The 13707-nt window shown below is 55.2% G+C and overlaps 1 protein-coding gene across 1 annotated transcript in view; it reads left to right on the plus strand.

Annotated features, from left to right (window-relative positions):
* COL13A1 (collagen type XIII alpha 1 chain) overlaps positions 1–13707 on the plus strand; it is a gene marked incomplete at its 5' end in the record, with an annotated part of 143787 nt that overhangs the window by 86402 nt on the left and 43678 nt on the right. The window contains 4 exons of the mRNA XM_082673817.1: positions 1491–1556; positions 5016–5123; positions 7408–7434; positions 8189–8224. Coding sequence (XP_082529943.1) covers positions 1491–1556; positions 5016–5123; positions 7408–7434; positions 8189–8224 — 237 coding nt within the window. The remainder of the gene's footprint in view (positions 1–1490; positions 1557–5015; positions 5124–7407; positions 7435–8188; positions 8225–13707) is intronic.

A 13707-nucleotide genomic window follows, 5' to 3' on the forward strand; every position in this document is an offset into this window, starting at 1 on the left:
CAGAGGAGCCCGGGGTATGGCTGCGCCAGTGTGGGTAGCGAGTCAGGCCGGGTGAGCGTGGATTTGGGGATCCAGCCGCTGGGCAGGGCAAGGCAGCTGGCACCGTCTGTTTATCTGGAAGTGGGTAGGAAAGCAGGGTCCTTCTAGGGCAAGGCGTCTGTTGGCTCTCTGAGGGGACTGCAGACCTGATGGGGGTGGCAGGCCTCCTGGCCTGCAAGGTACAAGATCCAGGTGGTCCGGGCCCCTGTTCCAGCCTGTAGCATCCCCAGGGAGGGAGGGGGAGGAGGGGTGCCTTGGGACGGGGAGCTGGTGTCTGGGCCTGGCACTCACTCTCCCCATTGCCCTGTCTCCACCTCCACCCCTACCCCACACCAGGAGCACCTAAGCAGGTCTCTAGCAGCTCTGCGCTCTAACCAGATAATTACCCTGAAGGTTTGTAGGTTCTGGAAGGTCTCCAGGCCCCTCTGCTTAGAGGCTCCCTAGATGCAGAGCCCAACATTGCACGTCCCCAGGCCCCACAGTGGGAGGGATGGGGCCGCCCACGATTGGGCTCCCAGGTCCCTAGCTGGGTGCGTCCTCAGCCCAGGCGGCCCCTGTTTCTAATCATCCCAGTGGCCTCATGTGAGTCACAATGCTTTCAAAAACGAGAGGTGGATTATACGCCATCTTTCTTTTCACGTGGATTCTAACCTCTTCCGAAGCGGAGCGCTCAGCACCCATGGGTTGAGAGTCTGGAAACAGCAAGAATTTCCAGAAATGAAAATTACATTAGATAATGTGATTGCAAGTTGCCTCCCCCCAGAAAAGTGGTTGAACATGCAAGAGACGTCTTTGTCCAGTGTCTATTTTCCAAGCCCACTAGCCCCAGGGTGAGACTTCAGTAGCACTTAGCTGGTGCCCACACTGGCCACACCCTCGGGATCGGGCTTGGCTCTGCTTTTGACCATCCTCCCCAGATCCGCTGACACCAGCCCTTCTCGTTTAGCCAAAAAAAGAACCCAGAGGTCGCCACACACCAGCCTGGCTTCAAGTACCAATTTAGGGTGGTCCTGTGGCTCCCAAGCCAGAGCCTCGGAGTCTGCTCCCCTCGGCCCAGCAGCCTCTGTCCGTGACCAGGGACCGGCGGGGCTGGCAGTGCAATGTTGGGCCGCATGTTAGGAGGCCTCTGTGACCCAGCTTGGCCATGGAGGGCAGGTCTGGCCAGGGGGCCACTCTCCCAGTCGGGGAGTGCTTCTGGCCAGTACCCCAAGGGCCCGCCTCCTTCCAGGGATGGGGTACCATCTAAGGGCAAGCTCAGCACTGCACCCACAAGCATCAAGCGCCCCGCCCACGCCCTCCCTCCTGTGCCTCACGCTCGCTAATCTCTCTTCTCTCTTCCTCTCCTCCCTCCTTCTTGGCCGCCCTGCCATCCTGGTGGACTTTCAACCCTCCTGAACCCCTGCGATCTTTGGCCTTTGCCCTCTGGCCTTCCAACTCATCTTTCTCCTCAGCTGCTGCCTCTCCTCAATTCAGTGCGGCTGGCTGCACCCCCAGTCATTAAAAGGCGGACCTTCCAGGTAGACACCTCCCTTTCCCAGACCACGTGGGGCTTCCCAGGGGCTGGCGAGTCTCTGGTCCCTGTCAGGCCAGCTGGGGCTATAGGTGAAGCGAGAATCTCACTGCACTTCCGTTACATTAATTTAGACAAAAATGGACTCACGAATGCCGTAGACGTGGAAATACACAACTCCCAGGCCCAGAAGCCACAACTACTACCCCACCATTACTACTCACGACAGCCATCACTGTGTGCCGGCCACTGGGCTATGCATTTCACAGGCCTCATTTCATTTAATTCTCTCAGTGGTTGTATGAATTAGGCATGATCATCCTTATTTCACAGATGGGGAAGTAAGGCTCAGAGACATTAAGTAAGTTGCCTGAGGTCACACAGCCAGTAAATTGCAGAGCACCCAGATTCTCCTTCTCTTATTAGCTGTGTGATGTGGGGCAAGTTACTTAACCTCTCTGCACCTCAGCTTCTCATTTGTAAAACGAGGATAATAACGGTTCCTACTGCATAGGGTTATTGTGTTTGTAGAGCACTGGGAATAATTCCTGGCACAGTGCAAGAATTAAATTGAGGCTCAGAGAGGTGAATTTGTACCTAAGGTCGCACAAACAACAAGGGGCAGATCGGGAACCGGCAGCCAGGTCTTCAGACCCCACGTCCAGAGCTCTCTCACCTGGACCTACACCCTTTATATTTAGAAATGCAGATTGCTTAGCATCCGATCACTTGTAACCTGAGTTTGAGAAGCGAGGGAATTTGCAGAGGAAATGTAGCCCACAACTGACAGGTGTAATCATTGTGAGCAACTGCTCCCTTCTTCCTGCCTAACGAAGCCAAGGAGGCTGGGATAGGACCAGATCACAAAGAACGAGAGACCACAGACCCAGGGATCCAGGCATAGGCATTGCAGCGTGATGCCAGGCCAGGAATTCCATGGCTGCCACCCATGCCCGTAGCCTTCCTTACACTGGGGGTCAGGGGTTACCCCCAAGGTAACTGGAAGCAGCAGGGCTCCGAGATGCTCTCTGAAAACCCGACAGCAGGGCCTGGAGCCACCATCTGGCCTGACTCAGGAGCCAGGGCCCAGGGGCCTGCATGTTCAGGCACCTGGCTGAACAAGGCTGAAAAATCACTCCAATTTACAGCTAAAAATACAGAGGGACACGTGACACACGTGCTACCCAAGGCTACGTATCCCGTTACACCAGCCAAGTCCTGAGAGCCTCCATGTGCTCTGAGCGCTTAGCCCAAGGCTGGCTATTCAGGGGGCCCACTGGCAGCTCAGAGAGCACCAGGCCCACCCCGCTCTCAGCCACCCCTACCCGTGTCAGACCCCATTTCAGGAGAGCCGAGTCCTTGCCCTCAGAGCGGCCATTCGCCTCAAGCCCCAGCAGCCACCTCCTGGCCTTAGTTGCATTAGCTGCTATGTGTTGAGCCCTTGCTGGGTCCCAAGCACTGTTGTAAGAATTCTGCTTGGATTATCTCATGTAATCCGACATGGGCCACCTGGCAGTGGAGGTGGCATCATCGCCACCTCACAGACGAAGAAATTAGGAGGGGCCGAGGCATGTTGCTGCCCCCCTTTTCAAGAGCAAGAGGTGGATAAGCCAGAACTTTTTGTGTTGCCCTGACCTGATTTGCAAAGGAGAGAGAAGAATAGGGGCCCCTGTCCTGCCTGCTGCAGATTCTGCCTAGAGAATAAGGTTTTTATGCTGTCAGCCATGGTGGGACATCAAAAGGCTTGTCCATTTCCTATCAATAAACCAATATTGATTTCACAGGCTCTATAAGATGCTTAAACATTGGGTCTAACATTAGTTGAAAGAGGAAACTTTATATGACATATGATGTGCTTAGCAGATGGTGTTGGAAGTCATTGCCAAAGTGCAGAAAGTTAGACTGTGAGCAGTTTTTGCTGGGGGCTTACTTGGAATGAATAGGAATAGTCTGGAGTTCTGAGCTTGGGTCCTGGCTCCCCCCAAATTCTTCTTGTGACCTTGGTTAGGGAGCTCAACTTCTCTGAGCCTCAGTTTTTTCTTCTGTAAAATGGGGCCTGTGACCCATTTCTGCACCTGCCTTCTCCACCATGGACACTCTGAGCCCTTAAGTGGCTTCTCAGAGGGTGTGGCAGGTTGCAGCCCAGGCCCCAGAGTGGCACTGCTGGTGGCATCTGCCCTAGGATGTCCCATCTGAGAGATGATTCAAGCAGATGCTGCTAAAATCTTAGTTCTCATTGTGAGGTCGTACACTCCTATTTGTAAATATCATTTTCCTCTATGGAGTTTGCAGCAAGCATTGTCAGCTCCCTTTTTCACATAGGGAAGCAGCAGTGTCATAGAGGATTACTGAGATCACACTGAGAAGGGTGGGCTGGACTGGAGTCTGGCTGCCTGGGTCTCCCTGCATCCCAGCCTGGAGCGCTCACACCTGCCAGGCTGTTCTGCCTTAGTCTGTCTGCAGGGCTGGATCCCCCCATCAAGAGCTGAGCCCAGAACCTCCCTGGAGAGGTCACGTAGAAAGTAACATAATGACCTTGGTCTGTGTAGATCTAGGATGACTCGGGCTGGCCCTCAGCCCCAAAATCTGGGTCACATGGACCAGGGAGCATGATCCCACCCCTACCTCCCTGGGCCCTGGGTCTACCCTGGGCACATGCACGGTGGGTGACAAAGGCTGGGGGATAAGGCAAAGGAATAATAATAGAGACTCCAGAGAGGCACAAAGCACTTTACACTTTCAAAACTCAACTGAGGTCAGGTACAAATCACATAAGTGACAGAAGCAGGCTGCAGGCAGAAAGGATGGGGGCGGGCCTGAGGCAGCCCCCCGGGAATGTGGGCCTAGCTGGCCAGGGCTCCCAGTTTTTCATCAGAAGCCACCAAGCCAAATGTTTTCCATAAAATCTCTTGCCCAGTTATTTGGTGAGCCGAACAAAATTCTGTGGCCTCTGACCTCAGGATCTCAGTTGATCCTCTGGGCCAGATAATGAAAGACAGCAAAAAGCAGTGACAGGAAACAAGGAGCAGCTGTTCTCGTTTGATAGTTAGGAGGCCAGGGCGCAGAGACGGTGGACTCGCCACGCAGAGGGAGGGCCCGAGACACGCCCAGGCTGCCGGCCACCTGGGCTGTACCCTGGCCATCTGAGCAGGCTGGGAAGAGGCCTTCAGTCGGGCGGGGGACATCTCACCCTGTCCTCTGCCACCGCAGCAGAGCTCTGCCCTGGGGACCAGCAGCTGACGCAGCGAGTCCTCTCTGGAAGCCCCTCCTCTGGGGGCTAATGTCTTGGCCGTCTCCTCACTGCCACCAGCCCCTGCATGTAGTCACCACCACAGCACCATCACCATCACCCCACCACCGCCTCCCCCAGAGCCCACGGCAGGGCCTCACCGGGTGCATGGCACTGGGGCGGGACTGCTCTGCAGCCTGGGGCTCTCTCTCTAACACTTGTTTCCACGAACCTCAGGGTGAACAGGGCCAGGCCGGCATCCAAGGCCCACCAGGGCCACCAGGCCCTCCTGGACCAAGTGGACCTCTGGGGCCCCCAGGACTGCCAGGGCCCATGGGGCCACCCGTAAGTAACTCTCCCACTCTCCACTACTTCCTCTCCTTTGAGATTTGTCCCAGGAATTCCCTGGAAGCTTCCAAACCTTTCATAACCCATGGGAACCTGGGTCCCCACTGAACAGGCAGAAACACTTGACAAGGCCGCTGGATGTGGCTGGCCCCTGCAGGAGCTGCCTGTCCCTGCCACACTCACCTGTTACACTCTGGTTCTGAACACACATCCTGAGACCAATGTGTTCCACTCCAGTCATTGCCTGCCAGGGAGGACACCACGAATAGGCGCCCCCTCCCAGGTTCAGCAGACAGGAGCTTGGAAAGAAAGTTCCCAGGGCCATTCTGATGGCTGTCTCCCGACCCCCGGGCTTAGGAAAACCTGAGTTGGGCACAGTGTGTTCTAAGGAGGTAGCAAGGGGGCATCTGACTGCCTGGCATCGCTAACAGATATTCTTTTGCTGGTGTGTGTGGGCTTCCACTCCTGGGCCACCTTCCAGCCAAGTTACACGTCTGGTCGGCCAGGAGGGCCCTGCATCGAGCCTGGGGACTGGACCACTGCCGGGAGGGCCCAGGGGGGCCAACAGACACCCCGCCAAGCAAGACCACACTCGGGCAATAGGTCAGTCCCAGTGTCCACCAGTCATCTGTTTGTAAGCCCTGGCCAAGCCCCGACTCTTTCTCAGCCCAATTTAGTGCAAGAAAGCACCAGGGCAGAATAACTTAGCAGGGCCTTGGACTTCTTTGGAGAAAATGGGTTCTCCACCCAGAGCTAAGACTACCATCAGCAGTGATTGGAGGGACGGGGGTTAAGGACATAGTCTGTTTGATAATGTTTTTTCCACGTGGCTTTTTTTAAAAAAGTGTTTTTCTCTCTTATGACAAAGTCTTAAGTTGCTGCTGTCTCATAGCCAGAGTTCCCATCATTAACAGTGTGGAGAGTACTCCCCACTTTTCTCTTTAGATCTGCACATAAAGGTTTTCCACGTTGATGATGTTCTGAATAATATAACATCCTGTTACTTTTTTCCCTTAATATCGTAAACCATGCCCCTTCCTAAGTCAGGAGTCTCCTGTGCTGTGGATTTTAGGGCTGCTGGGTCTGTCTACAAGGAAGTTAATGAGTCCCCTTCCGTATATTCTTGAACATAAATGTGCACATCTCTGATGCTTTCGTGGTGATAGATTCCCAAAGGTGGAGTTGCTGGGTCAGGGTGTCCCCGCCAAATAGCCCTCGATGAGTACAGCCACATTCCATGTCACTTGGCTTCACATCTGGGCCCTCAGCTACCCCAGCTGCCCAAAAGCTGAGGTTCAGCGTAGGGTCCCCCCAGGCTGGGCGACAGCTCTGGCAGACGAGGGTCGCCATCTTGGCCAGAAGGCGGCCCAGCAGAGTGAAAACCTAAGTTGCTGGGAGCCAGCTCTCCTGTTCAGCTTGATCCCCGTAACGAATTTCAAATATTTCCATGATTTCTCCCCAGAACCCGGGGGAGGGAAGTTAGTCTCACTTCCATGGGTTTCTAGATGCAAAAACAGAAAACCTGAAAGGAAGTGAAATTTAGGGAATTGAACCAAACAAACCAAGCCAAGAAAACCAAAAAACAAGGCTCCAAATTCACTTCTTTACTGACGGCCCAGACACAGTGGGCTCCCGATCGCTGAACCCAAGCCAGGTGGTTTTCTTTGTTAGGTTGTTTATAAAGAGAAAAACCAGAAAGCATGTTTTGAAACCAACTGAAAGAGACCAGACTCGAGCATCATGGTTTTCTCCAGCCAGTGTTTGCCGTCCAGACCCACGCCCGAGACCACGCCGGAGCCCACCTTCCCTTGTTTCTCCCTCGGGCTCCCGCGGGGGCCCATGCCACCTCCCCTGCGCTGGCTGCTGTGCTCACTGTGCCCCAGGGGTGGGGCAGGGAGAAGAGGGCTCCCCCACAGGCTGGCAGGGCCAGAGGCAAAACCCAGGCTCTGCTGGGCAAGGTCGGCTTTCCAGGGAGCGGTTCCAGTTAGGAGGTGGATGGGTGGGAATCTGGACCAAACCACACTGCCAATCTCACATGATGCCACTGACCTACTTTCCAGTGGGCGAGCACAGCGGAGATGCCCACGGCGCCCATGTGGCTCCAGAGAGGGACATGAGCCTGTTGTCCCCACGTGCCCTCAGCAGGTTTCAGATACCCTTCCAGGACCCTCTGGATCTGTTCTTCAACACGTCCAGAACCCATTACAGCCTCCAGTGGAAACATGACGAGCCCCCACCGTTTGCCAGAGGAATCCACTCACCTTTTTTCTTGCTTCCGCAGGGCTTACCTGGGCCTCCTGGACCGAAGGTGAGGGCCCTCTGGGTGATGCGTCAAACGGGCGGGAGAGTTCCCTGCAGGAGGGAGGGGGAGGCGGCACTGACGGGAGCTGAGGGGGATCTCGGCTGAGAGAACGGTCACGAGTGGCTTATTTCCAAAAACGCCACTCGGAAATTGATTGGGTCCCACAAGGATTGCATTTTTGTGGGCTCAGGCCAAGCAAGTGCTACGGCTGGTATGGAAGATGCGGCCCTGCCCTCCAAGGAGGTCATGGTCTAGTTGGAAAAGTGATGCCCAGGACGCTGTCACAACATCCCAATAAAACAGCATTTCATAAGGGGCCAGAACTGGAAAGGACCTTCAGGGTCATCCGGTTTCTTTGGAAACCTTATCTGGAAGCCCACGATGTCAAACAGAATCTCCCTTTGAAGCTGGAGTCCCTGCGGCTCTAGGGATGAGAAGTAGCAAAGCACTGATCGCAGCCAACCGTTTCACAAATGCAGAAGCTAGAGCCCTGGGGAAAAGTGACTTGTCCAGGTGCCACAGAGGGTCCGTGGTAGAACAATAACTGATCCTCAGGTGTCCTGGGCCCCTGCCAAGTTGACCTTTCTCACCTCCCTCTGCCTCTGCAAGGCAAGGACTCATTCTGAAGAGTAGAACAGTCCCTGTTATTGTTCCAGGGATGGCTGGAGGTGGAGGTCAGAGGATTTGGAAGGAGGAGGGATGGTAATATGAAGGGGGTGGCAAGAAAACCCCTCTAATGGCCTTCTCTTGGTTCCCCCAGGGAGACCCGGGGATCCAGGGCTACCACGGCCGGAAGGTAAGAAGGAGTGGAGCGGAGGACCCCACCCCCCCACCCCGTGACAACCCAAGTGGGGCTTCACCACAGTGCACACAGGGTCCGGACTTGGTCGTGCACACACACTTTTGCACACATACCAGCAGGAGCCTCAAAACCCTTGAGGGGGGCTGAACAGGGGTTCATGTGTCCACCTGCGGGAGGAAGAGGCTCAGAAGGGGAGGGGCCTTGGGCAAGTCAGTGGCCCTGCTGGACCTCAGACCCAGGAGTGTGTCCCCCGCCAGCCTGGGTGGCTGTGTCTGCACAGAGGCAGGCCAGGTTCTCACTGGCCCCCCTGAGGACCTAGTATGTGGGAACCAGGCAGAGCTTCTGAGCATGGTGGGAAATATGAAAGGGTCCCAACCCTGCTCTCTGGCAGCTCACAGGCCAGAGAGACAGGATTCCTGTACAAATAACCCTGGTGAAGGCAGACTGTGCTAACTGCTACCCTTGCAAAGTGCTGTGTCAATACGGGGCGGGGCTGTGTGTGTGCGTGCAGGGAGATTAATTCTAGGTTGGGAGGAGTTTGGGAAGTCTTCTGAGAAGGGACAGCCTCTGAGCTTAATCCTGGTGAATGGGTAATTGTATCGGTTATCTATTGCTGTGTAACAAACCGTCTCAAACTTACGTCTTAAAACAATTCTTTCTCAGGATTCTGTGGCTTGGCCACGTGGGAGTTCTGTATCTCCTCTGGGCTCACCGATGCAGTCACATGGGATGTTGGGCGGAAAGGCTGGGTGGGGAGGGGGCAAGATGGCCTCATCCACATGCCTGGGGTTGGCCCTGGCTGTGGGCTGGGTACCTCTGTTCTCCTCCACGTGGCCTCTCAGCCCCGGTAGGGCAGAGAGGTTTCCTCATAGCATGGCAGGCCTAGGTCAGCTTTCAAAACAGGGGAGTCCCAGCGCTCAAGTGCTTTTCAGAAACATCCCTTGCATCACATTTTCCGAAGTCCTATTGGCCAAAGCAAGCCACACAGCCAAAGCATGCAAGTCAGTGGGGCTGGGGGACTCAGCCTCCGCTTTTTCTTGTCCAAGGGTGCAAAGCCTTTGTGGCCATTTTTAATCCACCACTGTGGTCCTTCAAGCAGCAGATTTCAAGGGAAATGGCATTTTAGACAAGAAAACAATTTGAGCAGAGGCCCAGAGGTGGTCATTACAGTAACTATATAACATAAAAATCATTTTAATACTAGGCACCACTTACTAGATGCCTACTGTGTACCAGGCTGTCCTTCAACGTGACTTGTATCACATCTAATCCTAAGACCACCTTAGGAGGCTGACACTATTCTTCTCCTATGTAACAGATGAGGAAAATGAGGCACGCCCAAAGTGTCCTAAGTGGCAGAGCAGGAATTCAAGTCCGGGTCCGGGTCTTTCACAGGGTGCCACCTGCCATAAGGAGCCCATCCCGCCCTCCAGGCCCCAGCTGGGAGGCTCTGGCGCCTTCCTGGAGAAGAAAAGAGACAGGAAGGAAAGGCAGGACAAGGATGGGGAGGGATTCTGGAAAGGCAAGAATCACTCTGGAGAAGCACATTCCACACGCCATGTAGCTCTGTGATCAGGCGGCTGCTGTCACCGCATTGTTTTACGGGCGCTTGGTGGGTGAAATGGCAAGACCCAAGAGATCTTTCATTAGTTCTGCATAAACTGCGAAGTTTGTACCGTGTCAGGAAGTGGAAATCACAGCCCCCGAGGTTGCCTCCACCCACTCACGCAGACTCACAGCATTTACTGCCTCTCCTGATGCAGCACGGGGCCGGCTTTCCCATTAGCAGCCAGACCAGCTCTTTCAAACTGTGAAGAAGCTTCAGGGCGGCAGTTTCCCCCGGGATCAAGGGGATGCCCTCAGCTGGCATCCATACTATGGCAGGCGTCTGCACTCCCCTGCCAATGGGAAGTCTAATTCATCCGGAAAGGAGGTTGGGGGTCTGCTGCCCTGAGGACGGAGAGGCGCCAGCTTGGGGCTGGGGTGTCATGATGATAGAGGGCCTGGTTCCATGATTTTGGCAATTCTGGGCTCAGATTGTGGGAGGAATCATTCAGCCCTGGCTGCACTGAATTTGCAGAGAAAACTAGTGTGGTCCTGCTGACGGAGGGGCAGCTTCTGACCTCTGGGAAGCCTGCTCTGGGGAGAAAAGGCTCAGGGCTGCTAGAGAAGGCTCGAGCATGGAAGGGTGCATGACTAAGGGTAGAGCAGTATAGATGGCTACCTTGAGAAGGAGGGAGCTCCCTGTCACCCGAGGTATTCAAGGAGAGGCTGGATAACTATGGGTCTGGGATGTGTTAAGAGAAGCTTCTGTGTCAGATGGGAGGCTGGACTAAAATCCCTTCCAGCTCAGGGAAGCTACAGCTTCCTAAGAACAGAGTTGGCTCCATACCCTCTAGAGAGGAGCAGCCCGCCACCCCACCCTGGCTTGATGATCAGGCCCCTCCAGGCCAGGCATCCAGGGCTTGTCAGAAGCATCAGTGCTCTTAGGGCTCTCGAGGAATTGAGAAGGCCCTTCTCCTTCATGCTCCCCACTCTTTCTTTCTCTGCCGGACCACCCCCTGCCCTTCCACAACGGCCTCTTCTCCTGGAATCCGGAGGGGCTGTGAGGCTGCTAGCCTCTCTGGGTTTCTGGAAGGCTCCTGCTGCCTCCTCTTCTCCCAGCCTGTCCTTGAGACTTTTCAGTAGGTGCTCCTGGAGCACTGGGTAGTCTCAGCGCCCTTGTCTCTATGGTGGCCCTCACTCTGCTGGGACCCTTGTCCTGTCATCCCCGACGCCACAGCCTCCTAGTCCAACAGAGGCCAGAGGGCGTGCACTGGAGACCGATGGCCAGCAGCAAAGAGTCTGCCCCCGAGGACTTGGGGGTCATTCCTCCAGGTCAAGCAATACTCAGGAGGCTATGAGTGCCCGCCCACTGCCCCAGCCCCAGTGATCACCATGCCCAGGCAGCAGTTTGCTTCCTGTCAGAATTCTGAGATGAAGAGTCTGGTGCCCGAGGACAAGGGCAGCAATACTTCACATCTCTGGTTTAGCCAAAGTCCATTCACTCCCTCTCTGACTCATCCTCACCACGGCCCAGTAGTTTGAGCGCATTATCCCCACTGTCTAGATGAGAAGCTCAGAGAGGTTAATACTTTGCCCAAGGTTGCACAGCTGGTGAACAGTCATGCTGGAATTGGAAGCTAGGTCTCATGAGTCCGAACCCGGAAGGCAGTCGTCTTGCTCTGGTGCAGAAGTGAATGTCTGCTCAGGGGGTCTCACCCCAGGCTAAGCCATCTGTGCACAGACCACCCTCCCCTGTGGTTTCTCTGGGATGTGGAGGGTTAGCCCCCAGGCTCTTTTCTGGGGCGTCTGTCAGATCTCTTTTTCTCTCTCCTCCTCCCCCTCTGCTCTCTGCCTGGAATGAGGCCTGGAGGTACCAACACGAAGGGCAGCTTGGTCACGGATGCTGAGAAAATGAGTTTGCTCCCACCCACCACTCCGTACTGGTGGTTGGGGACACCAAGCTGGGACAGAGGCCCCAAGACACCACTTGTGTTCAGGGCATGAGGGGACCCTCAGGGTAACTGATGGACCCTCCACATCTGCTTCCATTGCTCTGTCCCGGCAACTTGACACACATGCGGGGCCCTTCTTTCAGTGAGGGGTGGAATTTAACTCTCAGCAAAGACGTTTCTCCTCCTGTGAGGTTTACTGATGATTAGTTCCATCCTCCACCACCACCACCACCCTGGCAGCTGTTCCCAGCCTGGCGTCCTCTCAAAGGCCAGCCAGGCCATCAGGGCAGCGTCTCCACCAGCTACTTGAGATCACAGCCTGGGGTCGCCCGCGGGCCCTGTGCTGCCCCAGCCCCGCGTCCTGGACACTGTGAGCATTGTTGTGTGCCCATGTGGTACCTATTTGATCCAAATTTATGACGCCAATCTACTTTAAATATGTTGCAAGACGCAAAGTGTGTTTAAAACATTACAACCGTGGCTCTCTTTCAAGAGGCTACGAGTATTGTCAGACTGTGTGTGGATCACAAAACCTGGTGAGAGCTTATATCTAAGCAGATCAGAGCTGGTCCACCCATCTTGGCAGTGGGGGGGTGAGTTTGACGCATGTGGTGGTCTGGGTGTTAAGCCTTGGTGGTTGCATGAAGGACCAGAGCTCTCCTGCAGGCTGCAGGCTGTGCGTCTTCAGACCAGAGGAGGCAGGTTGCGAGAGCCTCGTGCTCACTCAGGCTGTAACTGCGGGTGCTCCCCCTGGAGGCTGCGGGGCACCCCAGAAACAGGGAGTCCTGGGGAGGAGATCCGATGGGCCTTGTGGCCGGCTGGCTAGGGCACTGGAGCAAGGGTGTGAGGAGCAGAAGCACACCCACCCCGCCCACCTCTCACCCCTCCTCAATCCTTCTGCAAAAGGGCAGGATCGTCCTGAGCTGCTGGTCAGAGCCAGGCATCACATGGGTGGACACGCTTCTGTCGAACGATAACTAGTATTATTATATCTACCTTACTGGGCCTCTTCGTGCCAAGCTATATGGGGCACTTGGCTTGCCTCACCTCGTTGGACCCTTATAACCGCCCTGTGAGGGAGGTTTTATTCTTAGCCCCAATTTACAGATGAGCAAACCAAGGTTCACAGAGGTGAATCCCCAAAGGGCCACAACTACAAAGCAGTGAGGCCAGATCTGTCTGGCCCCAAAGGCTTGTTCTAAATGACTTTACTACCTGGGTCTTATGAATCTGGGGGGACCCATGATTTCCAAACACCTCCCCTCCCAGACCCCTACTTCCTCTACTAGAAGGAAAGAAAGAGGGAGTTGGGCTTCTTGTGAGAAGGTTGTGGCTGGATTCAGGCTCTCTATGAGCAGGACCTGGAGCATCTAAGGCAGAGAACTTGGGGTGCTTGGTGTGTTTTAGTCAAAGAACCGAGGAAGGGGAGTGCTTTGCCCATTGGCACTGATTCCACCCGAATGCTTCCCCAGGGAGCTGGCATGGTCCCAGGACCTCCAGTAAAGCCAGGAGAAGGCAGCTGTCTCAGCCCTGCACCCCAGTGGAGAAACCTCCTGAAACCTCCCTGCACCCCCAGGCTCCCAGAGGACCTGGGCAACCCCCGGCTCCCTGCCACACTCACGTGCAGCAGAGCACTCCATGCAGATGGAAACCGTAGACGCAGGAGCCTTCTGGAGTGGGGACAGCGCTTGCTTTCAAAGCCATGAATTCCCAGCGGGGGCATCCAGACCATTTCAATTAAAGCAGATCAGGGAGCTGAGACACGGGCCCCAGATCTGAGGCCTCACGGGGGCTGATGGGACTCCTGCTCCGCCAGACCCCAGCCCCCAGCCTGTGCTCTCCGGGCCCTGTTTCTCCTGCCTCCAAAGTCCCCAGATTAATTAGAGCTGACTTTTCTTTTTGGAACTAACTACAAAATCAACTGATCTCAAATCGAGATTACAAGCCAGCCGCCCTTCCAAAGCCCTGGCCTTCGGTGGG

The sequence above is a fragment of the Grampus griseus genome (genome assembly GCF_964374135.1).
Source record: "Grampus griseus genome assembly, chromosome: 16".
Classification (NCBI taxonomy): domain Eukaryota; kingdom Metazoa; phylum Chordata; class Mammalia; order Artiodactyla; family Delphinidae; genus Grampus; species Grampus griseus.